Source organism: Drosophila subobscura, chromosome O, assembly GCF_008121235.1.
Source record: "Drosophila subobscura isolate 14011-0131.10 chromosome O, UCBerk_Dsub_1.0, whole genome shotgun sequence".
Classification (NCBI taxonomy): domain Eukaryota; kingdom Metazoa; phylum Arthropoda; class Insecta; order Diptera; family Drosophilidae; genus Drosophila; species Drosophila subobscura.
The window spans coordinates 21,951,044-21,973,446 of NC_048533.1; the positions used below are offsets into that span (position 1 = coordinate 21,951,044).

General features: G+C 43.0%; 4 protein-coding genes across 6 annotated transcripts; 2 read left to right on the forward strand and 2 right to left on the reverse strand.

Moving 5' to 3' along the window:
• The first annotated feature begins 79 nt into the window (after positions 1-79).
• On the forward strand, positions 80-15,072 carry LOC117899341 (cyclin G). 3 transcript variants are annotated; one of them, XM_034809292.1, is made up of 7 exons: positions 158-177; positions 2,756-2,758; positions 9,839-10,644; positions 10,710-10,949; positions 11,016-11,390; positions 11,462-11,676; positions 12,969-15,072. In XM_034809292.1, the coding sequence occupies exons 3-7, from the start codon at positions 9,859-9,861 to the stop codon at positions 13,042-13,044; spliced, it is 1,692 nt and encodes a 563-aa protein (XP_034665183.1). In that variant the 5' UTR covers positions 158-177; positions 2,756-2,758; positions 9,839-9,858; the 3' UTR covers positions 13,045-15,072. The 3 variants fall into 3 exon arrangements, with proteins under 3 accessions (XP_034665181.1, XP_034665183.1, XP_034665182.1); XM_034809290.1 differs by lacking the exon at positions 2,756-2,758 and having other exon boundaries at positions 80-177; XM_034809291.1 differs by lacking the exons at positions 158-177; positions 2,756-2,758 and adding an exon at positions 1,941-2,437.
• A 2,221-nt stretch (positions 15,073-17,293) lies between these two features.
• Positions 17,294-18,410, forward strand: LOC117899367 (60S ribosomal protein L6). Its single transcript, XM_034809346.1, has 2 exons — positions 17,294-17,454; positions 17,614-18,410. The coding sequence occupies exons 1-2, from the start codon at positions 17,344-17,346 to the stop codon at positions 18,289-18,291; spliced, it is 789 nt and encodes a 262-aa protein (XP_034665237.1). The 5' UTR covers positions 17,294-17,343; the 3' UTR covers positions 18,292-18,410.
• A 3-nt stretch (positions 18,411-18,413) lies between these two features.
• Positions 18,414-19,923, reverse strand: LOC117899347 (acyl-coenzyme A thioesterase 9, mitochondrial). The gene is made up of 2 exons (XM_034809299.1): positions 19,728-19,923; positions 18,414-19,669 (listed from the first exon to the last, which is right to left on the reverse strand). Exons 1-2 carry the CDS (start codon positions 19,906-19,908, stop codon positions 18,447-18,449), a joined length of 1,404 nt encoding a protein of 467 aa, XP_034665190.1. The 5' UTR covers positions 19,909-19,923; the 3' UTR covers positions 18,414-18,446.
• Positions 19,924-20,168: 245 nt separating this feature from the next.
• Positions 20,169-21,914, reverse strand: LOC117899348 (acyl-coenzyme A thioesterase 9, mitochondrial). The gene is made up of 4 exons (XM_034809300.1): positions 21,724-21,914; positions 21,592-21,662; positions 21,285-21,527; positions 20,169-21,226 (listed from the first exon to the last, which is right to left on the reverse strand). The coding sequence occupies exons 1-4, from the start codon at positions 21,843-21,845 to the stop codon at positions 20,301-20,303; spliced, it is 1,362 nt and encodes a 453-aa protein (XP_034665191.1). The 5' UTR covers positions 21,846-21,914; the 3' UTR covers positions 20,169-20,300.
• Between the last annotated feature and the right edge of the window lie 489 nt (positions 21,915-22,403).

Genomic DNA, 22,403 nt, shown 5'->3' on the forward strand with positions numbered 1-22,403 from the left:
AAAAAAATATACCGTCTGACCCTCGCGACTATACCGTAATATACCACTTAATATATTGAAAATACGGTCACGCTGGATAAATCAGATACAGTCACACTGTATTTGGAATAAGATTTATATTTTTGGCCCCGGTGAAAAAAAAGAAGCGCAAATACTGATTAAAACGGAGGCATCCGGGTAAGTGGATATAAAACAGATTCACTAACCACCCATCATCAATTTAAAGTGTTAATCAATACAAGAAAACGACTCTTTCGGCTGTAAAATCAATTGAAAATGTCCCACATTCGCCACGCGTTTTTTCTATCTTTCTATGTGTGTGTGTGTGTGTTCGTGTGCATGAATGATGACGAAATTGGGGAAACTCTTCAGGTTCAAACTCCCAATTGGTTGAATTAAAGAAGTGATTACTTAAATGTGCACCAGATGCCTATTTGGCTTCTGCGTCATAGAAATGTTCTAATAGCAACGCACGTACTTTCGCCCAATTCATTCATACGTTGAATACATGTGTAATTTCTATGCAAGTGTGTGTGTACAGGTTGTTGTTCGTGCCTCACAAATTTCTAGAAGTGCGTTACTATGTGTGTGTGTGTGTGTTGGGCCCCTGAAATAGCTCACATCTCTTCCCCCATCCCCCCTTTGAAAATGCGCTTGGTAACAGTACAAAGTTTCCCTTTCGAAGGCCAGCCACCTGCAAGTGCACTTCCCATTGCTGCTGCTAACCCACGAAAAACCGACTGCGTAAATTCCATGCTTCGATATCTTATCAACAACGTCTTAGAACCTCCCTAATCTTTACGCTTTCACATTACTACATATATGTATGTATGCACGTAAATAATACATATATTGTCGAATATTTGCGTATTGGCATTGATTGTGAAATATGTAGGAAGTTTCCGATTCCTCTCAAAGCAAACCTTGAAAAGATCAAAGAATGTTTACGCATCTCAGACAGGCACTTGTTTAAGCAAAAATATATCAAAGTTTAATATAAAGGTGTTTTACTGTTTGTAGAAGGTATTTGAATTTCCGGTTCTGGCGCCTTGCTACAATACCAAATAATTGTCTGAATTTGTATTTGGTATTTTTACAGCAGTGAATCTAAAACTGTGTCGACAACACCTTGTATGAGGCTACAGTTTAGGGGAGACTGAGTCTAGATATCCAGCAAATGGAATTAGTCTAGCAATATCCAGTAGCTGAGTTGTGAACTTGCAACTTGCTTATAATTTTTCGTGGAAGCTATTTTCATTGCAATTTCCCATAATTTCTTGCCCTCCAACGTTTTTAACGTTTGCAACATTCACTTGGGCCAGCAACATGTTCCGTGGAATGAGCAACATGGCTCTTTGTGTTGGTTGACCTTTTTAGTTTTAAACGCAATTTGGAAAGATACCAGTAAAATAAAGTCATAATAACTAGCAAATCTTGTGAAGAATTGATTGATAAATCTGATAACATTATACTTTTAGCGCTGAGACTCCTAACTAGCTAGTAATATCAAACAGAATATTAAATTCGAGGAATATTAAGATTAAGGTATATTTTTAAAAAGAGAAGGTATATTTTGGTATCTTTTTTAGAGTTGTGCGGTGTATTTTGATCGATAGTTCCGCGGTCACACTGCACCTATCAGCGAAAACAACATAAAAAATAGTAATTTCAGTAGCAGGAGAGGATTTCCCTGACCGTTTAGTAACAGGAGAGGATTTCCCTGACCGTTTAGCAACAGGAGAGGATTTCCCTGACCGTTTAGTCACAGGAGAGGATTTCCCTGACAAGAAAGTCCCAAACCCGAACAAGCGTGTTAACTTTTTATAACATTCACACAAAACACACAAAACTGAAGTACCTGGTCAATGCGGGACTCATTTGGACCGAACGGTTGCTGCGGGCGCGTGAAAAATTGAAAAAATAAAATCCAAAGCGAAGTACCGTTGTGTGTGTCGTTTGTACGTGTGTTTGCATAGAAATAGAAATTTTTGTATAATTGTATGCTGCGAAAAGCCAGTTCATTGCAGAACCAGCGTATGTTTTCTTCCTGCAAATGTACAAAGCTTAGCTAAGAGGGCCTTCAGATATATGCAACCCCAACCTGCAGAACTATGAAGTGCAGCTGATGTGAGAAAAATCCCAACCACTCTTAATCTAGTGTGTGGGAAAAATCGATTCGAAAAACAATCAAAAGAAGCAGAAAAACTTTCAATTGTGATAGAAATTTGCAGTACAAATTAGTTAAACCTAGCGTAAATGGCAGAAAAACGAGTTTTATAGCGAAACCTTTTTTTAACCAGAACCACGAATCAAGCTGCCAGGCGACAACTTCTACGCATAAATATTTTCAAAGTGCAATAAAAACCATTTGCAAATAAAATAATTCATCTCAACATTCCTGCGCAACAGAAAACAACAACAAAATGGCTGTAAAAATGTAAGCAACAAATAAACTAAACCAAAAAATGTTATTTTCAATCTTATTGCAAAAGAAAATCAAGGTCTTCCACACACTTTATCTATCTAGTTTGGCAAATTGTTTTTCAGTCTGTCGGATGATGTTTTGTTTGCCAAAAGAAATCAAATAATATACAATTGAGGCATACATACAGAATTTATCATATGCAAGTATATGTATACGAGTGCGCGTACATATGAAGAAATAATTTACGTGTTTGTTCCACTCTCATTTCGTTTCACAGCTGTTTGGCTGTCACTGCGTGTGTGTTGGTGTGTGTTTGTGAGTGCGAGAGAGCGAGTTTTTGGGGCTGGAGTGTGTACGTGTATGTGTGAGTGGGGCTACTATGCTTTTTATGCAAGCTGTACAGCCATTGGAGGAGGGAGGCCTTTGTTTGGCAACTTGTTTTAATCAAACTAATACATTTAGACTTAGACGCACTCTCAAGTACAGTTGTACTTGCCCGTGAGAGAATTTCTTAGACGAATTTATATTCCTCTATATTTGCATACGCAAATGCATTTAAGTATTCCTTTCATTTTACGTCAGTTGTTTGCTCCCCCCTTGTAACCTCCTCATTCTATGTTTTCATTCTCCCCATTTGTTTTCTTGACTCGCTCTCTGTCTCTCTTGTGCTCGTCACAATCAGCAGAGTGTTTCATCGCCAGCGTTCCTCTCCCAACACAGACGACTGCAAACAAAGGCCTTTGAGTGTGTGTTGTGTGCCCATTTGGATTTTTGCCTCATACATACCCCATACCAATGCAGATGCATACAGTTTCACTCCAACACATACAAAAGCTTAGTGTGTGCGGGCTTGAAATTGCGTCAGCCAAAGTAATATAAAGAAATACTTTATAAAACTCCTTGCTGTCTGGTTTCAATAACTTTTGGATAATTTCGAAAACAAGTTGTTTCTTTTTCCAACACAATTAACAAGTATTAGCTCTGTGGTCCAATCTGGCCGAGTCTCTTGTTTTTGCTGGCTGATTTCACCTTCAGCAATGTTTTTCTGTTTTCTGGGTCATATTTGTTGATTTCAATTTGTTGCGCAGCCGTAGAAACCAAAGAGCGCTCTGCAAGCACACAAAATTGCTTAATTTGTTGATTTTCATATTTTCTGTAGCCTCCAAAAACGCTCAAAAATAAGAGGGGGGAACTTCGCCACACACTCACACAACAGCTAGAGTGCGTGAGTATTTGTGTGGCGTGGGAGTGCTATTGCTGTACCGTTGGTTTTCCTCTATTCCTCTTTACGCTGGCTAAAAATTACCTTTTTGTAGCTGCTTCATTCTCTGCTGCTTCTTCTGGAACAAAACGGACAAGAGCCGATGTCCGTCCGCCCTTCAATTAACCGTAATCCATCTGACGTCTGCCCCTAAACCGTCATCTATTAAGATTTCACTTGCGGTTTAGGACCAGGAAGGCGCCGTCTCACCCGTCTGTTACCTGTTTTCTTGGGTATGCGGCCAAGTCAAACTTCTCATGCAAAAACAGCGTGCTGTTGGACATTTGACGCGACGATGCGTCGGCCAAAAGTGAAATTTAATGCCTGAAATGCCATTTTTTTTGGCTGGACACCAGCTGACGAACCCAAAAGAGTTGACATATCAAATGGTTAGCAGAAAAAGCTCTCAACTGAAGCAACCAATCCAATCAACCCTTCTTCCTGGTAATCCCTCTAAACACCAGCCATCGACTTCCACCCCTTTTTAACTAATTTGAAAAGGTGACGAAAAATTCCAATATTCTGAGCCGTTGGGAGCGAGAAAGAGACAGCTGCTGTCGCTGGTGCTGTTGCTGCACCCTGCAGCTGCTGCTATCCGCTGCTCTGTGGGCATTTCTATGGGTTCTTGTTGAACTGAGAATAAGCTACAGGCAGATAAGATCGAATTGCTTTATCGAGCTTGCGTTTACGTCATGGAATGTTACGAAATATTGGCACGACTACGCCACGACTGTCCGAATGATGATAAGCTCCAGCCCGCCCGTTGTTCTACAGAGTATAAGTCATCATGAGACATTGCCAAATGGGGATTGCATTTTTATCAGTTATCAGTATCGGATGATATCTACATAAATGGCTTGTCCATCTGGGGCACCTTGGATGGCAGTTTGTGTAGGTGTCTCTTATCTATCTATAACTGTCTGTTTGCGGAACTTACTAACTATATTTACATATGATCTAACTGTAATTGTACGCCTCGGGACCTTTGGTTACTATGAGTATAATTAAAGTGCAGCCAGCGAGCAATTACAATGATGTAAGCCACAACACGCAGTGTGGAAATCCCTTCTACAGAAACACAGATGCAAAGTTCCTTTGTTCCTCCTCAGTGAATCACAGAGTGAAACATTACAGTTTTGCCTCTGCTATATACTTTTTCGGGTATTCAAAGTCCAAAGTAGTTTTCGTACGATTAGCTCATGCTTATCATTCCAAGTCAAGACTTTACGTCGGCGGAAAAATGGTAAATTGCATTTCCGTTGATAACGAAATGGTTTTGGTCGCTTGTGTAGTACTTTCTGTACTATGGCTCTAAGCCTTAGAGTCTAAGGTGAGGTAGTTGGGTATAGATAATGTGGGCAATGCAAATTGTATTCAATGGATTCCCGAGACACTCGACAGACAGTCGTACGATAGTACGGAAGAGAACTAGCAAAAGTGGAATGAACAGACGCTCTGCTCTGCCCGCCCAAAGGTCGAACGCGGGACAGTTGCGGGAAAATGCCTTTACACTGCTAACATTCTGTGGAACCAGAGAGAGAGAGGGATGGCATGAGGCTCACTATCTTTGGAGCAAGAGGGATAGAGATTGAGGACAATGCCCGCTGATCGGTTGGATCGCTTCGCTTCTCTATTGTTATTTCGGTTTAAGGTTATCTTTTTTTGTTTACTATAGGAACACGTAGAGGAAGCCGAGGGAGGGGCCCACAAAAAAAAATGTATTTTCTTTTGTTTGTTGGGAAATGAACATAAATCTCCTCTTGTGAGTAGTCGTCGCATTCGTTTTCGTATCTTTTCCAGCACATGCCAGAGGAGAGAAGCAGCTGCTGTTGGCTGGCGGCGCGCCTGCGCACTGGCGCACAGGCTCTCTTCAGTCTGTCTTTTCTCTTTGCCCCTCCCCTTACTCCACTGTTGAGTCATTCGTGCCCGAGTGTCTCTGGTGGCAATATTTATTTAAATTTTCACCCAATGTCTGTCAGCAGGGTGGAACTTGAGGCTTTTATTTTTCGGAGGGTTGTTGAAACCAACCCTGTAATAAGCTGACTGCAGTTTCCTTCTGTTAATTAAATGCTAAACCAGAGTCAAAAAGTTTCTTTTCACCTTTTTTTTCCTGCAGGGGTTGATAATTGGAATATGTGTTGAAGCTGGATTTCCACATTCATTTTCTACGTGACTTTAATCACGTTCCAGTCTTCCAGTCTCTACCGAGATGCATCTCTTTCAATCGATCTCTCTTTCCTTCTCTCTTGCTTACACACTCTCCACCGCCTGTCATTTGGCTGACCTTCATCGAATTCGAAAACTCATTCGATGACGATGATAAATGAACAAAAACTGTTTGTTGTTGGCTCGAAAGGCTCGATCTCCTCACCGAAAGCAAGCGGGAAAAGAGCGAAACGAAAAACTAAAACGTAATAACTAAAAAGCAATTGCCATCCCGCTCTGTGCTGATCATCTGTTTTGTGGAGGGAAGAAGAAATATGAAACATATTTTAGTGCGTCTCTGGCTTGAGAGATAAACAATCTCACTTTCGTTTTGGAAGCGCAACGCTTTCAATTGCAAGCGGCGGTGGCAGCATTATGGAATTTATACTTACCGCTGAAAATATTTCACACCTGTCGCGCAGCGTTAAAAGCCACGCCCCATGTCGGTTGCCTTCCGTTGCCGTTACAAAAATAGGCAAAAAGTGAAATTTTTTAAAAGTTTTTTGGCCTTTTTACAGCCCCACAACAATATTATATATGGCCATAGCTCATACACACACACACAGAGACCAGACCTCTACGGTGTATGTGTCTGTGTGCGTACGTGCTTTGCGTCAGCAAAGGAAAACGACAAAAAAACAAAACAGAAACTATGAAAAAATTGAGTTGAGAAATTGAGGAAAAAAATATTTTTAATTTTTTGGTTTTTGTTGGAATTGCAGTCGAGCAGAAAACCTTGGCTAAGATCACAAGAGTGATAACTTTTGTTCAAATATCTGGAAGGAAATGGTACCTGTGTGAGGGTTGGGCAGAGCGAAAAATACATAGAAGAGGTGATGTGTGATGCTTGTGTGCTATAATTATGGCTAGCTGCCCCTCTCTCTCTCTTGATTTATGATTGGTGGTGGTTTGCACAGAGCTAGAAGCATAACAGTTGAACTTTAGCCCGCACAGCGATTGTTACCGTTATCATTTGTCGTTTCGGGGCGAGACAGGGAAGCTTTTGTTGAGCGCTTTAAGCTGCGATCGCTTAATGCCCGTCATGCACTGAAGAAACAGAAGCTTTGTGGCGTGCGTGTGTGTGTGTGTGTGTGTGTGTGTGTGTTTTCCCCTCTCAAAACTAGTTTTTGGTGGGTGGGCGACCTTGAATTGCCACAAGCTAACTTGGCTTTAACCATTGTCTGTTGTTTTGATTCTGTCTGTGCTTTTAAGCTTAAAAATAGAACTGATTGGGTAAATAACAAGTCAAACGGAAGTATTTTGTTGAATGCAGACATTTTGGTTTCTTTCAAAAGATTCGATTCGACTCCCCCCTTCTCCAATGCGTCACTGAAACCCCGCATCTGATTCATTTCTTTGGATCGTTGCCTCGAATGTCACTTCGAAAAGATGATTCAGGGCGCGGTCGTCGTTTCTGTCTGTGACCCCATTATAACTGAAAACCGAAGTCATCAAAATTCGGGGTTTACTTACTGAATATTTTGGGTTTTCTGTAGTCGGCTCAGATATGCATGCACTTGGCGTATCAGTTGTAGTTGCCTTTAACAGCTGTTTGTTTTGTTAATAAGCAAAGTAGCCTTGTTCATCTGGTTAGCCGTGAAGCAGGTTAAATGCTTTAAATTGTGGTTATTTTTTTCGTATTCAAATTGAGGTTGCTACTGCCTCAAACAGAAACCTTTGGCGCCACGGACATGGACTTTGGGATTGTTGTGATTATTTCCTCAACGCCTCTCAGAGCGAGTCTACAATCCAATCTGTAAATCTATAAATAAATATCTGTGCGATCTGCTGGGCTGTACTTCCACTTCCATCGAATGTATTTATCATCACTCTCTTGCCCTATGCCCATTCGAAACATCTGGAGGCAATTGTTCAGGCCTCCGACTATGCGATTTCATATTCGAGTGGATGGTGTGGTACGAGATCTGTATGGTTATTTCGGTTTTGTTTGGTTAGTTTATGTCATTTATCATCCGACTGTTTACACGATTTGAAGTTTTTGTTTTGCTTCAAAGAGGAGAAAGCATTCATTTGGGCGAAGATGATCACTGCAAACAAACTGATTTTTGCCTCCACTACTCTCCCCTTCCCTTTGCTCTTTCCAATCTTCTTTCAAATTAATCTAGAACAAAATGGCGTCTGGGGTGGGAAGCTTTTACTATTGTTGTTTGTTCAAGTGCTCTTTTTGTTTGGGTTTTCATTTGTTGTTCGACTTTTAATCGCCAGTTTTTTTGGGGAAGAACGAGACTTTCGACGGAAGTGTGAAGTGATATTCTTCCAGCACTTAGTATGAGTTTACTGTTGAGCATTTATTTGCTAGATTTCGTGTTTGATCTGTCGTAAGAGTTGAATAATTTGGATGCAAAATACTTGTACATGGTTTAATGGGGCATTTATGTATATCTCGATCTATTTACGTGGTTTGCCTTGGGGTCCATCAACAACTGTCGCCCGTCCCGTCCGCCCACAGCCTTGTGTTGGCGCGATTTGAATGAAAAATGTGTCGTCGCTCATGAGGTCGATCGTTCGGTCGGTCACTCAAAATAAAATGTATTCCAATGTCATCATCATCATTAGCATTGTTTATGGACGATACAAATGGTTCTCGTACCACTGTTCGCTCGCTGCTTGCAGGTGTAAAAGTATGCAGGTTTTCGGTTGATTTCCCCCCAGTCTAAAGAGTTCGTTGAAACGTATTGAACACGAAAAATAACACAACAAAATAACAACAACAAACGAATCCAAATCAGTCGGAAAAGTGCATTGCACTTGTTCATGCATGACAAACCCCATCTCATTCCATTAATTATTCCACTTTATTTTTGAAACACTGTAATAATATTTTACTTTTTTTAATTGTGCAAACAAAAAAACCTTTTGCAGCGAGTAAGTTTATTTTGAATATAGCCAAAAAATCATAAAAGCGTCAAGCTAAAAGCAATAAAAAGCTCACTAAACCGAGCTTTGCAAAATACATAAATATAACTGTAACTGTAACAGTAACAGTGTTGAAAAACTGAGTTGGCATAAACGCAAGTGTTTTATTATCGTGACAAGCATTGAGCGAACACATAATAAACCGTACTTTCTAGCGCTTTTGCCCCTGAACTCACTTTTTCTCTAAAGATATTTCTCTCGCTCGAGAGAGATTTACATATACGACAACAACTGAGAGAGATCAGCGTACGCCAGACAAAATCTGACTGATACGACAACAATAATTGAATCGTTGCTATCGTTAAATTGTCCTTTGGTACACTGACTATTACAAATTTGTTGTCCAGCCATTGTTGAGGGTGTTTTTGTTTGTTCGCTGTTTGCAAATTGTTGAAAGAATTGCATTAAGGTCACAGAGCTGCTATATCTTAACCGTATAGCCAGAAGAAAGTTGCTGCAAAGCATTATCCGTTCCAACGGAATCCTGAGCCCTGAGACCAGTGTGTGCATTACAAGTAGCAAACAGTTTGTTTTATTTTCGGTAGCGCGACAGTTCCATACTGCTCTCAGAGAACCAAAGAGAGAAGCGCCAGGTGTTTCCTTTGCTGTGTACACCAACAAATTCGAGCTGTAGATTGAGACTGAACTTTCCAACTGCGAGAGTTTCATTCGCTGATATCGCCCTTAGATTGGGAAGCCTGAAATTGTTGTTCCTTTTTCAAATAAAAAAAAGCTGAAAATAAAAGTCAAACAAGTGAGAGAGGACTGCGAGAACGAAATCGAGACATCCTGTTCATTTCCACTTCTCCTCCTCCAACGCAATTTGTGTGTGTTGTGGCCTAGTTTTCTTTTGCAACGGCACTTTACTTTGCTGTCTCTTTCTTGCTCTTGCTCTTGCTCAGAGACAGAGAGAGTCACTCAGAGAGAGAGTGTGGCGTGTTACTACGTTAACTATATAAAAAACCATTTCCTTGAAACCACAATTCGAAACCTTAAAACCACCAACACAGGTACTAGGCCAGCCCTCACAATGTCTGTCCCTGTACGCTACTCTGCTGCCGCCGAATACGCCGCCGACGTCGTTGATTGTGGTTTGGAGGATACTCAATACCAATACCAGCAACAACAGCAACAGCTAGACCATCAGCAGCAGCCACCTACCAACCACTACGAGCAGGAGTACCAATACCAATACCAGTCCCAGTACCAACAGGAGCAGGATATCGAGTACTATTGCCAGTTGGAGGCGGTTGAGCGGCAGCGGCAGCAGCAGCAGTTGATGCAGCAGAGGACATCGATGTCGTCGTCGGTTATGTCAGGATTCGCCTTGCCCCCCACCAGCAGCAGCAGCAACAACAACATGGACGCCAACAGCATTAACGCGATCCTGGTCGATGATGAGCAACCCTCGACATCGGCCCAGGCAGCGGCTGCATCTGTTCTCGCCGGCAGCGTTAGTGCTGCCGGTGGTTTGGCTTCGGTTGGGGGCAAGTTGGGGAATGTCATGGACCACAATGCAGAGATGCCAACTGATTGGATGAGGATTGCGGACGAGGGCCGGTACGGGACCCCGGGTGCTGCTGGCTTGGAATATCAGAAGTACGATCAACAACAACAACAAGAGCAACAGCAACTGGATCTGGAGGCCGAGGCAGGAGCAGTCGGCGGTGTTGGCAATGAACCAACTTCCGCGAAGAAGCAGCTGGAGGACCAACTGCACGCTCTCACCTCCGACGAGCTCTACGAGACTCTCAAGGAGTACGATGTTTTGCAGGACAAGTATCACACAGTCCTACTGCTGCCCAAGGAGTCGAGGGTAGGTCCACAAGAGATCTGATGCCCTGAAGCGCGCATCACTAACAGCTTTCCTTTCTCTTTTAGCGCGAGGTGACTGCCGGAGGACGTGACGGCTCTGCGTACGTGCTACGCTGCCTGAAGATGTGGTATGAGCTGCCATCTGATGTCCTGTTCTCGGCTATGAGCCTGGTGGATCGCTTTTTGGACCGCATGGCTGTCAAGCCCAAGCACATGGCCTGCATGAGCGTGGCCTCCTTCCATTTGGCCATCAAGCAGCTGGACTTGAAGCCCATACCTGCCGAGGATCTGGTTACAATATCTCAGGTGGGTTTTCTTGTCAACTCTCGAGTCTATAAGGAGCAGCATTTCATGGTGTATTCTTTGATTCAGTGTGGTTGTACCGCTGGCGATCTGGAACGCATGGCTGGCGTGATTGCCAACAAGCTGGGTGTCCAGATGGGACATGCACCGATCACATCCGTAAGCTACCTGCGCATCTACTATGCCCTCTTCCGCAATCTGGCGAAGGAGATTGGCGGCGATTTCTTCAAGTTCTTCCAGCAGCTGATTAAGCTGGAGGAGCTCGAGAACCGTCTGGAGATCCTGTTGTGCGACGTGAAGACCACCGTCATTACGCCCTCAACTTTGGCTCTGGTGCTCATCTGCCTGCATCTGGACTTCCACATCAAGGAGTCGTATACCCGCGGCAGTCCCGAATTGAAGCACGTCTTTGAGTATATTCTCTTCCTGCAGCAATACATGAGGGTGAGTGTCTGTCTAGACAACGCGACATTAAGAGATTGGAATGTATTTCTAATGATTTGTAATTGTTGCAGATTCCCGATCGCGTTTTCACCTGCGGCTTTAGCATTGTTTCGGGCATTCTGTCCCATTACAATGGTCAGAACAAGGCGCCCTACAAGCAACGGCTTGTCTGGAAGTTGTCCAGTCGCACGCTGCGCGTCTTGCGCCCAATCAATCGTTTCTCCTCCGACCTGCCCACCATTGAGGAAGGCATTTCCAATGCCCTTGACGATGGCCTGCGTTCAAGGTGAGTTTCTCAGTTCTATTAACAAACATTTCCCCTGCAAGGTTGGCCCTTTCCTGCCTTGATCTTTCTAACGGAAGACCTCACTTTTCCCCTGCAAAACCTGGCCATAGAAATTGTATTTTTAGTGCCTTCTTTTTATGGTTTGACACACTCACACATTTCTAGTATTTATATGTATTTGCGATCCTAATATGTAAGCAAAATGTAGCGATGACGATCTGAACTGAACGTTTTTTTGGCGTAAACAAGTTTCTAGAATATTAGCGATTCCATTATCAGGCACGGCACCCAAAAAATCAACAACAAAACAGCCTATGGGTGTCATGAGACTTGTTGGCTCGTTCGACCAGCCGTCTCCGCCCCGCCCCCACACCTCTGCTCCCGCCCATAGACCTCTATGTATAGTATGTAGGTGTGTGCGTGCGCGTGTATACGTTTGTTTTTTGTTATTTTTCGGCAACAATCTTATCGAAATGAAATAACAGCGGCACACGCACATAAACCCCGCCTGTCCGTTCCCGTAGAAAGTCCAAAGCGAGGGTAGACAAAAGAGTAACGGGGGTAGCAAGCGAGAGGAGAGCAGGAGAAGCTCGTTATAGGAAAACAGAGTAGTGATGAAAGCATAGAGAGTGCTCTGATAGAACCAAAATACTTATATTGCTCAAATTCTCGGTAGCTTTTACGTAACTTTGTATATTTTGATCAGACATTCTTCGCAGATCTTTTCACATTTTAGATGCGTATGTAGATGATGGTGTTTATGTGTTTGCCATAGCCTGTTTTTTTTGCACTCTTTCATCACTAGTGTCGTCTGCTTCCCGCTCGCAATGATATAACAACACACCCAAACAGACAGCTGTTGGATGTGTTTGTCCTTGAATTCTAGCAATGAACTTAGAATGCATGTTCAATGTCATTGAATGTATTCCTTCTTTTTTTGTATTTTCTATTTTATTTGCTAGCTTTCTTTGTGTGTTGCCTTTTCTCTTAATTGCTATCTTATCTTATACTTTAGTCAAACGTTTTTTTTTTGCGAGCCATTCGTTAGTCATAAACATTTAGAAAGTTCAATGCACTATTTGGAGGCGACTTTTGTATTCGGGAATATTGCACTTGGCAAATAATCAGCTGATACGAATCGAGTGGGTTGTGTGGGGCGGAGACCTTCAACTTGAACTTGAACAGGGTCCCTCCATATAATTAATTGCCCCGCTTTCGATCAATCAAATTTTATTGCATAATGAACAAATATTGAACTATTTTTCCCTACTCTTTTTTTGCAATCTTTGCAGAACCGAGAGTATTAGCTCTGAGGAGGAGGAAGATTGGCCAACTTCACCCATAATTCCAATATTCGAACAATGTTAGTATCCAGCCACTCAGCAGCACCCCACACTGCAAGATAACAGCTGGAGCAGGATTAAGCCACGAAACGGAGACGACGGAAACGCACTCGACGGGCACATCACACACAGAGACACAGACATCAAATGGAGCCGCCATCTTCCTGGAATGCAAGGCAGCGGCAGGAGCTGCAGCAGCAAAACACACAAACATATCCCACTGCATTGGAAAAGCGAACAAAGGATAAGCTGCAGCAGCAACAACAACAACCAACTGCTGTTGCATTTGCGTGTGTGTGGTGTGTGTACCGTCAGTGTGTTGTGGATTGGATTGAGTGAGCGTTTCGTGTGCGTGCGTGCATAGAGAGAGAGAAGAGAGGTGATTGAGAGAGTGTGTGTATATTTTGCTAAACTGCATCATAATTCTTTTGGCATACACATATATATTATTACCGCTGGTTCTAACATTTAAGAAACAATTGAGTTTTAGGCGAAGCCAAAAAAGGAGAGAGGCAGCAAAGTAGCACCCCCCATGTCTCCCCTTTTGCCAGAACAGGTTGCCAGAGAAGCGTCACTAGGCGCGCCCGTTAGAGAGGCAACCATTTTTTCAATTTATTTGCGGCAGACAAAAAAATACGTGAAAAAAAATCAAAAGCAAAAAAAAAAATTACAAAAAAAACAAAACAAAAACGAATGCTGCGGACCATCATACAAAAGATTGATGCCGTTCCGGATCATTATTTGAGATCAGAGAGAAGGAGGAAACGATTGCAGAGTTGCCAGCCCCAAAAAAACACAAAACCAGACTCTGGAATGGGAATGCAATTTTTTGGTGGTAACCGCAAAAAAAAATATATCAAAAAACAAAACATTACAAAAAAACATCAAAATCATCAAACACACAAAAAACCAATTAGTTTTAAAAACTTTATGTTCTCCCCATGTTTGTGCTGCTCTTATCAGTTCTGTTATAAAATCCCAACCCCCAATCAAAGGACCCACAAAAATACAAACAAAAAAATCATAAAATCTTAAAAAAAAAGTACAAAAATTCTCTACGTATAGACAGACCTAAACTTTAAGGTAGCAGAAAACAGAAACCGATCAGATGCGATATCCATAATTTTAGCCGCGCTCAAAAAAACAAAAAAGATGAAAGAAAAACTATACAAAAACATAATTCGCCGCCTATATCAACTAAGAACTCTTAACAATAACAATACCAATTAAATTAAATCAATTATGCAAGGAGAAAATCCACGATATTGTACCAGTAGTGTGTGTCTAGTAGATTTTTCTCTGTATAACAAAAAAGAAACAAACAAAACCAAACAAAAACCATTTGCCGCCCGAAAAGAAAACTGAAAATCTTTCATTATCATGGTGGAATCAACAATTATTAGACAGCTTCAAACAATCAATCAAAACAATTGATGCTTGGAAATGAGTATAAACACGGTGATCCTTTTTTTATATTTTACTCCTCCCCTACACAACCGTATACACTTTCTTTTTTGTTATATAATATTATTTAATTTATTAAACGATATGTAAAAAAAAAACCATACAAAAAACAAGACCAACAAACATATGTTGTAGTACATTAAATATCAACTAAATCCTAGTTTACGTAAACCAGCAAAAAATTCGAACCGCAACAAAAACCGAAATTCAAATTAAGATTGAAGCGCGGCGAACTTTAAGCAGAAATTATGATGCATTATTTAGCAAGATGTACAGAGAGACAGCGAGAGATATGTGTAGAAGGAAGAGTAGAAAGGAGAGAAACGTGTGTGGAGAGCATAGACAGACATAAATGAAAAGAAAAACTACCGCAAATGGAGAAAAAGTTGATCAGAGAAACATAAAAACAATTTTCAAATTTTACAAATTCTTTTTTTTAAACATCTTTCCCCCGATAAAGGGACTCACACATAGATTTATGTGCCTGCGATCCTTGGATCGACACTATTTCTGTAAATTTAAATAAAATGCGATTGCCACTGTGTCCTCCACAGTGGTAGACACTTTTCAATGAGTATTTACAACAAAATCCAATGTTTTATTTAACTTTGTTTTTTGCGTGTGCATGTGCCAAGTGTATGTGTGTGTGTGTGTAGCAAGACGTGGACCGGGATCAGCCGCCCCAAAATGCAGCTAACAACTCCAGCGAAATGTGAGTACCACCATCCATATACACAGCCTCAAACACAACACAAACCGATGCATGACACTCGGACAAATGTAAAATAAAACTTTTGGAATTTGCTGTAAATATTCATTTGTTTAAACGAACCCCAAGCAATCCTCAAGTTGTGCAATAGATTCGTATTCTCCCCCCTCTAGTATATTTATTTCCTCTTCTTGGCAATAACTCACTTTCGAGTAGCTTTGTTCAGCTATGAAATGGGAACACACCGTCGAACGTCAAGCGCTGAAAATACGAGTAGGTGAAAGCAAAAACTTACTTTATTCACATATATTTAAGCGAGAGAGATAAATGTGTTCAATTGCCTGGCAAATCACCACAAGCTGAGAAAAAAAACAAACAAACAAAAACAACAACAAGATGTGAAATCAACTTAAGCTTAGTCTAACTTTTTGTAAGGGCAAACTGACAAATAAGCGATAAATAATGATTAAGCCAAGCCGATGATACGGGAGCGGTGGATTAGAGCTAAGTTTTTTTAAAATGCCGTCGACTGCCACCACGCCACCATGTTCCCGCTGTGCGGCTGGTGGGCGGGCTGAGATTTCAAGAAAATACTTGCATGTATTTCGTATTTTTAAAACTAGCAAATTTTACATTGTATTTAGCGCGGAGTTAGTTAAATATTTGCAATCAAGAACAACACGAAAACAAAATCTCAATTATTATACAATTCATTTATGTTGATGGTTCAGAAAAAAAAACACCCCTGTACTAAGATCCAACAAACATGTCTATTTATAGGTATTATTTTTAGTTGTCTCATTTCCCTCATTGGTGAAGTTTGAGCTTAATTTTTGCGAAAGCATTGGTTGAGGTTTAGCCTTAGGATTAGTTACGAATTTTAACCAGACGCGAAATGAATTCATTCTGTACATTATAAACCATTCATTTTAATTTATTCGAAATCACGGCCTGCAATTAGGTTTTACTTTAAGGAGGAGGAGACAGTCCCAAACAAATCATGAACAAATGGATCATTGTGTAAAAACAAAATGAGATAATGTTGTTTGAAAACAACTGAAAAATCGTGATTAAAATCATTGTACACACATTACAACAAATAAATGGAAAAAAAAGTATTATTAAATCGTAACCAAAACTTGTTTTCTATTTTTATTTGGGGCGATCTTTTCAGCTCAATGGTCAACAAGTTTCCCAATTTGAATTTGATTGCGATAAGACGAAACCCTCGTTAGTCGATGAGCGCGGAAACCATTGCTACGATACTACATTTTCGTCCACAGTTGCACGGGAAGAAATTGACGGCACTCCAATAAAAAGTAGTATTTATAATAAGCCAAATTGATTCTTCAATCGGATTAAATTATTGTTTCAGTGTTAAAAGTCTTCGCAAGCTAGTAATATCAAATAGAACATCAACATCGAGGAATATGACTTTAGACTACGGTATATTTTTAAAATGAGATAGTATACTTTGGTATATTTTTGAGGAATGTGCGGTATATTTTGTCGATTAGTCCGCGAAAACTAGGGCTGTCAAATATTTAAAAAATATCATATCAGTGATATATTTTGCTTGGAAAATATATCAAAATAATATAAAATATATCACTGCAAAAATATCGATATATTTCAAATTTTTTTGGTTGTATAAATTTGTTGAAAGTCAATTCCGCTCTCAAAAAAATAGTTCCCATAAAGAAAACAGAGACCTTACAGTTGAATATAACATATTTTATCCTTCTTCCACTTTTCTGTGTTTTAAATTTTACTTATTCAATATTTCTTTGCTTCACATATATAATCCTTTTGAGCGTGTATATGACATGGCTATATCGACTCGGCAATTGGGCCTATTCAAGAATATATATACTTTAAGGGCTATAACAAATTTCCTTCTGTGCGTTACATACATCAACTTTTGTGCACAAATGCAATAAAGCCTATTTATTTAATAAGATCCTGTGGTTAGTTACCAAACATAAAATATCAAAAAATATCGCAAAAAAATATCACGATATAAATATATTTGCATTTTGAAAAATATCGATATATCGATATTTTGATATAGTTATGACAACCCTACACTGCTGAGCAACATAACCTTCCTTTTCCAAATAAATTTTGTGCTGTGTACACGTGTTCTCCACAATGGCACCCGTCGAAAAAGCTAAGAAAGTCGCCAAATCGGCCAAGAAGGGCAAGAAGCACCCCCTCAACTCGTACCTGAAGGGCGGAATCTTGCGTTACTCCAAGGCTCAGGTAAATAGCGTTCCAAACACATTGAAAACTCGTCTATTGAACTCTCGCTTTGATGTGACGCCTCCACGGTGACAAAGCGTGGTGGTGCCCCACCGCATTGGATGTGACTACGAACGGATGGATATGTTTATGACCGTGTGCGCTTTGTTTTGATTGTAGATGTACAAGCGTCGTGCCCTGTACCGCCTGAAGGACAAGAAGAGCCCCGTGGTGCAGAAGGAGAAGGTGCCAATCAAGAAGGTGAAGAAGATCGGTGGCCCCAAGAACGGCGGTGAGCGCACAGTTTTCCTGAACAAGTCGAAGGCTAACTACCCCACGAAGACCTTCGTGAAGAAGCGCGTCTCCAAGGCCAACTTCACCGAGCACAAGCGCAACACTCGCCGCAACCTGAAGCCCGGTACCGTGCTCATTCTGCTGGCTGGTCGCCACCAGGGCAAGCGCGTCGTTCTGCTGAAGGTGCTGAACTCTGGCCTGCTCCTGGTCACCGGTCCCTTCGCACTCAACTCGTGCCCACTGCGTCGCATCTCCCAGCGCTTCGTCATCGGCACGTCGTCGCGTGTGGACTTGGGCTCGTACAAGGTGCCCGAGCACCTGAACGACGCCTACTTCCGTCGCCTCAAGGCCAAGAAGGACAAGAAGTCGGGTGAGGCTGACATCTTCGCCGCTAAGAAGGAGCGCTTCGTGCCCAACGAGCAGCGCAAGAAGGACCAGAAGGAGGTGGACGGTGCCCTGCTGAAGCTCATCAAGGCCCATCCCGAGGGTAAATACTTCGCAAGGTACTTGCAGAACATGTTCGCCCTGCACTCCTCCCAATACCCACACCGCATGCGCTTCTAAGCGGTGGACCATGCTACTTCAATTTAAGGATTTTTAAATACTTTGTACAAGCCCGCTGGTTACAACAAACAAAACAACAACAAAATGATTTGTAAAATAAACATTACAAAACGGAACAACACTCTGTGTCGAGGTATGAAAGAACTAAGCGCGTCTCATTTATTTTCAGTTTTTGCTTTCTCTCCATCGGTCTCGCCTGGGTACTCGGGCTCCAGCTTGAGGGCCGCCAGTAGCTTTCGCCTGCCATGGATATACCATAGCATTTCGCGATACGAACGCGGCAGCACCTCGTCCACAATCTTGTCAGCCTTGTAGGTCAGGTAGAAGATATTTGTGGTCCTGTCCTCGCCACTCTGCACATCCCAAATGTGTGCCACCGTCATCAGCTGCACATAGTTCTTGTTCGTGTACACCACATAGGCGGTCATCTGCAGGAACGTGTTCACCTTCACGGGGCTAAGAAAACTAATGTCCGAGATGCAATGGAGTATTGGACGGCCGCGCAGATAGATGCTGGCCATAATGAAGCTAATCTCGACGGCCTGCCGCATGATGTAGCCACCGAATATGGTGTTCTGGGCATTGCGATTCTCTGGGAATGGGGATATCATGGTGGTTTGCTGCGAGTCCTGCATCCATCGGCACTTGGGGGGCAGAATGCGTCGATTGAGGTCCATGTTGTCCGGTATGGTGGTGCGCTTGAGCAGGTCATACATAATGGCCTGCTCGTGCTCTCGCGGTGGAGAATTGAGCACCGATTCGGTTTGCGCTGTGCGGCGTTGCTTTTGGCGTTTCTCGGCCTCCTGCCAGATGGCCTGTTCCGTGTCATTGGCAGGCTTCAGGGGATTAACGGGCGCCGAGCCAGTGTTTGTGGCATTGCGAGCCACCATAAGAAAGAGAGCCTTTGTCACATCGATGTACTCGCCATCCGCCAGCTGCTGCACATAGATGGTGATCTCCATGGAGCTGCGACCCGTCCACGAAATGTGTCCACTCAGATGGATGTCATGATTGGCCTTGAGCCGCTCAATGTTGATGAACTCCACCTTGTCGACGAGCAGCGTGACAAATGTGTACGGCAGCGGCACATCCTTTGGCAGATTGGGCAGCAGCACATGCCGGTGGCACAGCCACACGGCAAACATATCCAGCTCCTCCATGATGCGTCCCATGCGTACCCTACCCAAATAGTTGACATACCGCTCCCGTATATACTCATCCGAGCTAAGAGGCAACACGACCGTGGTGTGCGAGTCCAGCATGCTGCGTGTGGGCAGCTCCTCGAGCTTTGGCTGGTACTTTAAGAGATGATCGCGCGGCTTGGGCACCGTATGATAGCCAAAATCCACATCTACCCGATCGCGGATGCTCTTAACAACTGTGCAGGGATGGGGATACATTGAGTAAATTCTCTTCGGTGCACTTTTGTCACTCACCATCTGCTAGGTTGCCCGAACAGTGATCGGATGTCAGCATGTGGCTGAAGCCATCGGACTTCTGCGTTCCATATGGCCTGGGATTCCGGCTGGCAATGAATGTGCAGGGCTCTGAAGAACCTCTGTGGGTCCAGCTCTTTGCTAGAATTCTACACGTTCCACGTGCCATCAAACGATGCATCTTTCCGAGTAGTTTTGCTGTCACTACTGGCCCGCCTGCTTGTTGAAAAATATCACGTAATAAAACTCAAACACATTTGCACAGAGAACTTGCAGTGATGCAGGTGCAAAGCGCTCAGAGAGTGGGAGAGACGTTGAGCACGAAGAGAAGGTCAGAACACGTCGCTGCCGCTGAAGGGAGAACTAATCTAACATCTGCGTTGAAAAAGCTTTTGGGCCCACAACAGTCTCTGTGGGGCCCTAGACGTAACGCTATCAGCATAGAGGATTACATTTTATTAGCACATTGCACAGCTGAACAGGAAATATTAAGTATCTCATATCATATCATATAGCCTCGGCTCGGTTAATTATCATTGGGTTATGTTTTACCACAGATGTAAATACATATGTCTACTTCATGCCCATGCTGGCCTCAAACTTGCGGCGTCCCTGTATGTACCACATGGTCTCGTGATACGAGCGTGGCAGCACCTCTGTGACTGCATCCGGCGCCGAGAAGGTGTAGTAGAATGTGTTCGTGGTGACCTGATTGCCGGTTTGCGTGTCCAGCACATCCGCCACGGTCATGATCTGCATGTAGTTAAGCTGCGTGAAGACCACATAGGCGGTCATCTTGATGAAGCTGTCCACACCCACTGGCTTCTCGAAACTGATGTCCGAGATGTGCTCCAGCTTGGGCCGCTTCTTGCAGTAGAGGAAAGCGGCCGCCCAACTTATCTCGCTCGCGCTGCGCATAAGAAATCCGCCAAAGACTCGATTATGGTGATTGCGATGCTCCGGGAAGGAGGGTATGGTGCTCATCTGGTACGAGTCCGACATCCAGCGGCAGTTGGGCGGCAGAATGCGCTTGTTCAGCTCCAGCGTGGTGCTGGGCGTGGTCCGCTTGTACAGCTGATACATGAGCGTCTGCTCGGGATCGTTGGGCTCCACATTGAAGACGGACTCTGCGCAACGGATCTGGCGCTGACGCTTGCGATCTTTGCCACCGGCCAGAATGACCTTCTCCTCATCGTTGGCCGGCTGTATAGGGTTGACGGGAGCAGCTGCCGTGTTGATGGCATTCCTGGCGGCCATCAGGAAGAGAGCTCGCGTCAGTTTCATGTAGCTGCCATTCACCATTTGCTCCAGCCACACCACAACCTCTATGGAGCTGGTGCCCACCCAGGAGACATGACCGGAGAGACGAATATCCTCGGTGCCGGAGGCCTTGAGCTTGGTGAAATCGATGCGATCCACGAGTATGGTCACAAAAGTGTATGGCAGATGCACACCCTCCGGCAGATAGGGCAGCTTCAAATGTTTGTGACAGCACCAGGCTGGAAAATATCAATTGGTGGGCAAATGAATGGACTCTTTCTGATGTCTGCCATTTACCTGCAAACATGTCCATATCCTCCAGCAGCCTGCCCAAGCGCACACTGCCCACATAGTTGACATACTTGTCCTGCAGCGTACGGTCCGTGCTCAGGGGCAGAATAGCCGACGTGAACGAGTCCTGCATGGCGCGTGCCGGCAGATCCTCCAGCTTCGGCTGATACTTGAGTAAATGCTCGCGAGACTTGGGCAACGGATTATAGCCCGGCTCCAGGCCCAATCTCTTCATCATCTCCAGCTTGACTGCAAAGGAAAATTCAGGTGTGAAATGAGAGTACCGGAAGATTGATGTCACTGCTGTTCTTACTCTCAGCCATGGTGCCGGAATCATTGGGCACCGCCGACTGCTTGATGTGCGTGGGCGGTGAATAATGCCTTCTGTTTATAGATACACATTTGATTATAGCTGCAAGATTTCTATTATCGATTGAACTCTCACCTGGACACTGTCCAGGCAGCGGGCGACACCTTTGTGCTCATATCGATGAGTTTTCGGCTCTGACCAGCAGATCTGCTGACCAAGCCCCAGCACTTTTGTGCTCCAAACAGCGAACGCAGCATTTTTAGTTTAATTTAGATTTCCACTTCTGTTTCGGCACAAAATTCCAGTCTGCTGGCAGAAACAGCTGATTGGCACAGTGGGCACACAATCAAATGCGTGTGGGAAACACAAGAAACGTACAATGGCAACGAAAAAGTATTCATTGTAGAACTTGAAGCAAGCAGGAATGCAAATTAGTTATAATTAAAGCAGTTTCAAGCCAATATCTAACATTTTTTAATACCTAACTGCATTTTTCTTCATTTTTTCAGCCACTGTTGCTACTGTGCAGCGATAGCGATAAATATGACGTCAGCGTGCAGGTTGTTAATTTTAAATACGAAAATCGAGCCTCCCCAAATTCTCTCCTCAATTAACACAATTTACAACTCGTTGTAGTTATTTTGTGAATGAATTAATTGATAATTGAGACTATTTATGTTTGTAATGAAATAATGCTTTCTAAGTGGAAAGTTGCTGCAAGTTGGAAATTTGCAGACAACAAATTATGGTTGGAGTTCAAACTAACTGTTCCTAGAGTGCCACTTCTTCATCGAGTTTTCAATGCAACATTTTTA

What these genes read in the sequence shown, in the direction of transcription:
- LOC117899341 (XM_034809290.1), top strand. Translation starts at nt 9,859, where the DNA reads ATGTCTGTCCCTGTACGCTACTCTGCTGCCGCCGAATACGCCGCCGAC. An exon ending in TGCTGCCCAAGGAGTCGAGG is followed by an intron (nt 10,645 to 10,709) that starts GTAGGTCCACAA and finishes TTTCTCTTTTAG; the next exon opens with CGCGAGGTGACTGCCGGAGG. An exon ending in ATCTGGTTACAATATCTCAG is followed by an intron (nt 10,950 to 11,015) that starts GTGGGTTTTCTT and finishes TCTTTGATTCAG; the next exon opens with TGTGGTTGTACCGCTGGCGA.
- LOC117899367 (XM_034809346.1), top strand. Translation starts at nt 17,344, where the DNA reads ATGGCACCCGTCGAAAAAGCTAAGAAAGTCGCCAAATCGGCCAAGAAG. An exon ending in TGCGTTACTCCAAGGCTCAG is followed by an intron (nt 17,455 to 17,613) that starts GTAAATAGCGTT and finishes TTTTGATTGTAG; the next exon opens with ATGTACAAGCGTCGTGCCCT.
- LOC117899347 (XM_034809299.1), bottom strand. Translation starts at nt 19,908, where the DNA reads ATGCATCGTTTGATGGCACGTGGAACGTGTAGAATTCTAGCAAAGAGC. An exon ending in TTCGGGCAACCTAGCAGATG is followed by an intron (nt 19,670 to 19,727) that starts GTGAGTGACAAA and finishes ATCCCTGCACAG; the next exon opens with TTGTTAAGAGCATCCGCGAT.
- LOC117899348 (XM_034809300.1), bottom strand. Translation starts at nt 21,845, where the DNA reads ATGCTGCGTTCGCTGTTTGGAGCACAAAAGTGCTGGGGCTTGGTCAGC. An exon ending in TTCCGGCACCATGGCTGAGA is followed by an intron (nt 21,528 to 21,591) that starts GTAAGAACAGCA and finishes TTTCCTTTGCAG; the next exon opens with TCAAGCTGGAGATGATGAAG. An exon ending in GGATATGGACATGTTTGCAG is followed by an intron (nt 21,227 to 21,284) that starts GTAAATGGCAGA and finishes GATATTTTCCAG; the next exon opens with CCTGGTGCTGTCACAAACAT.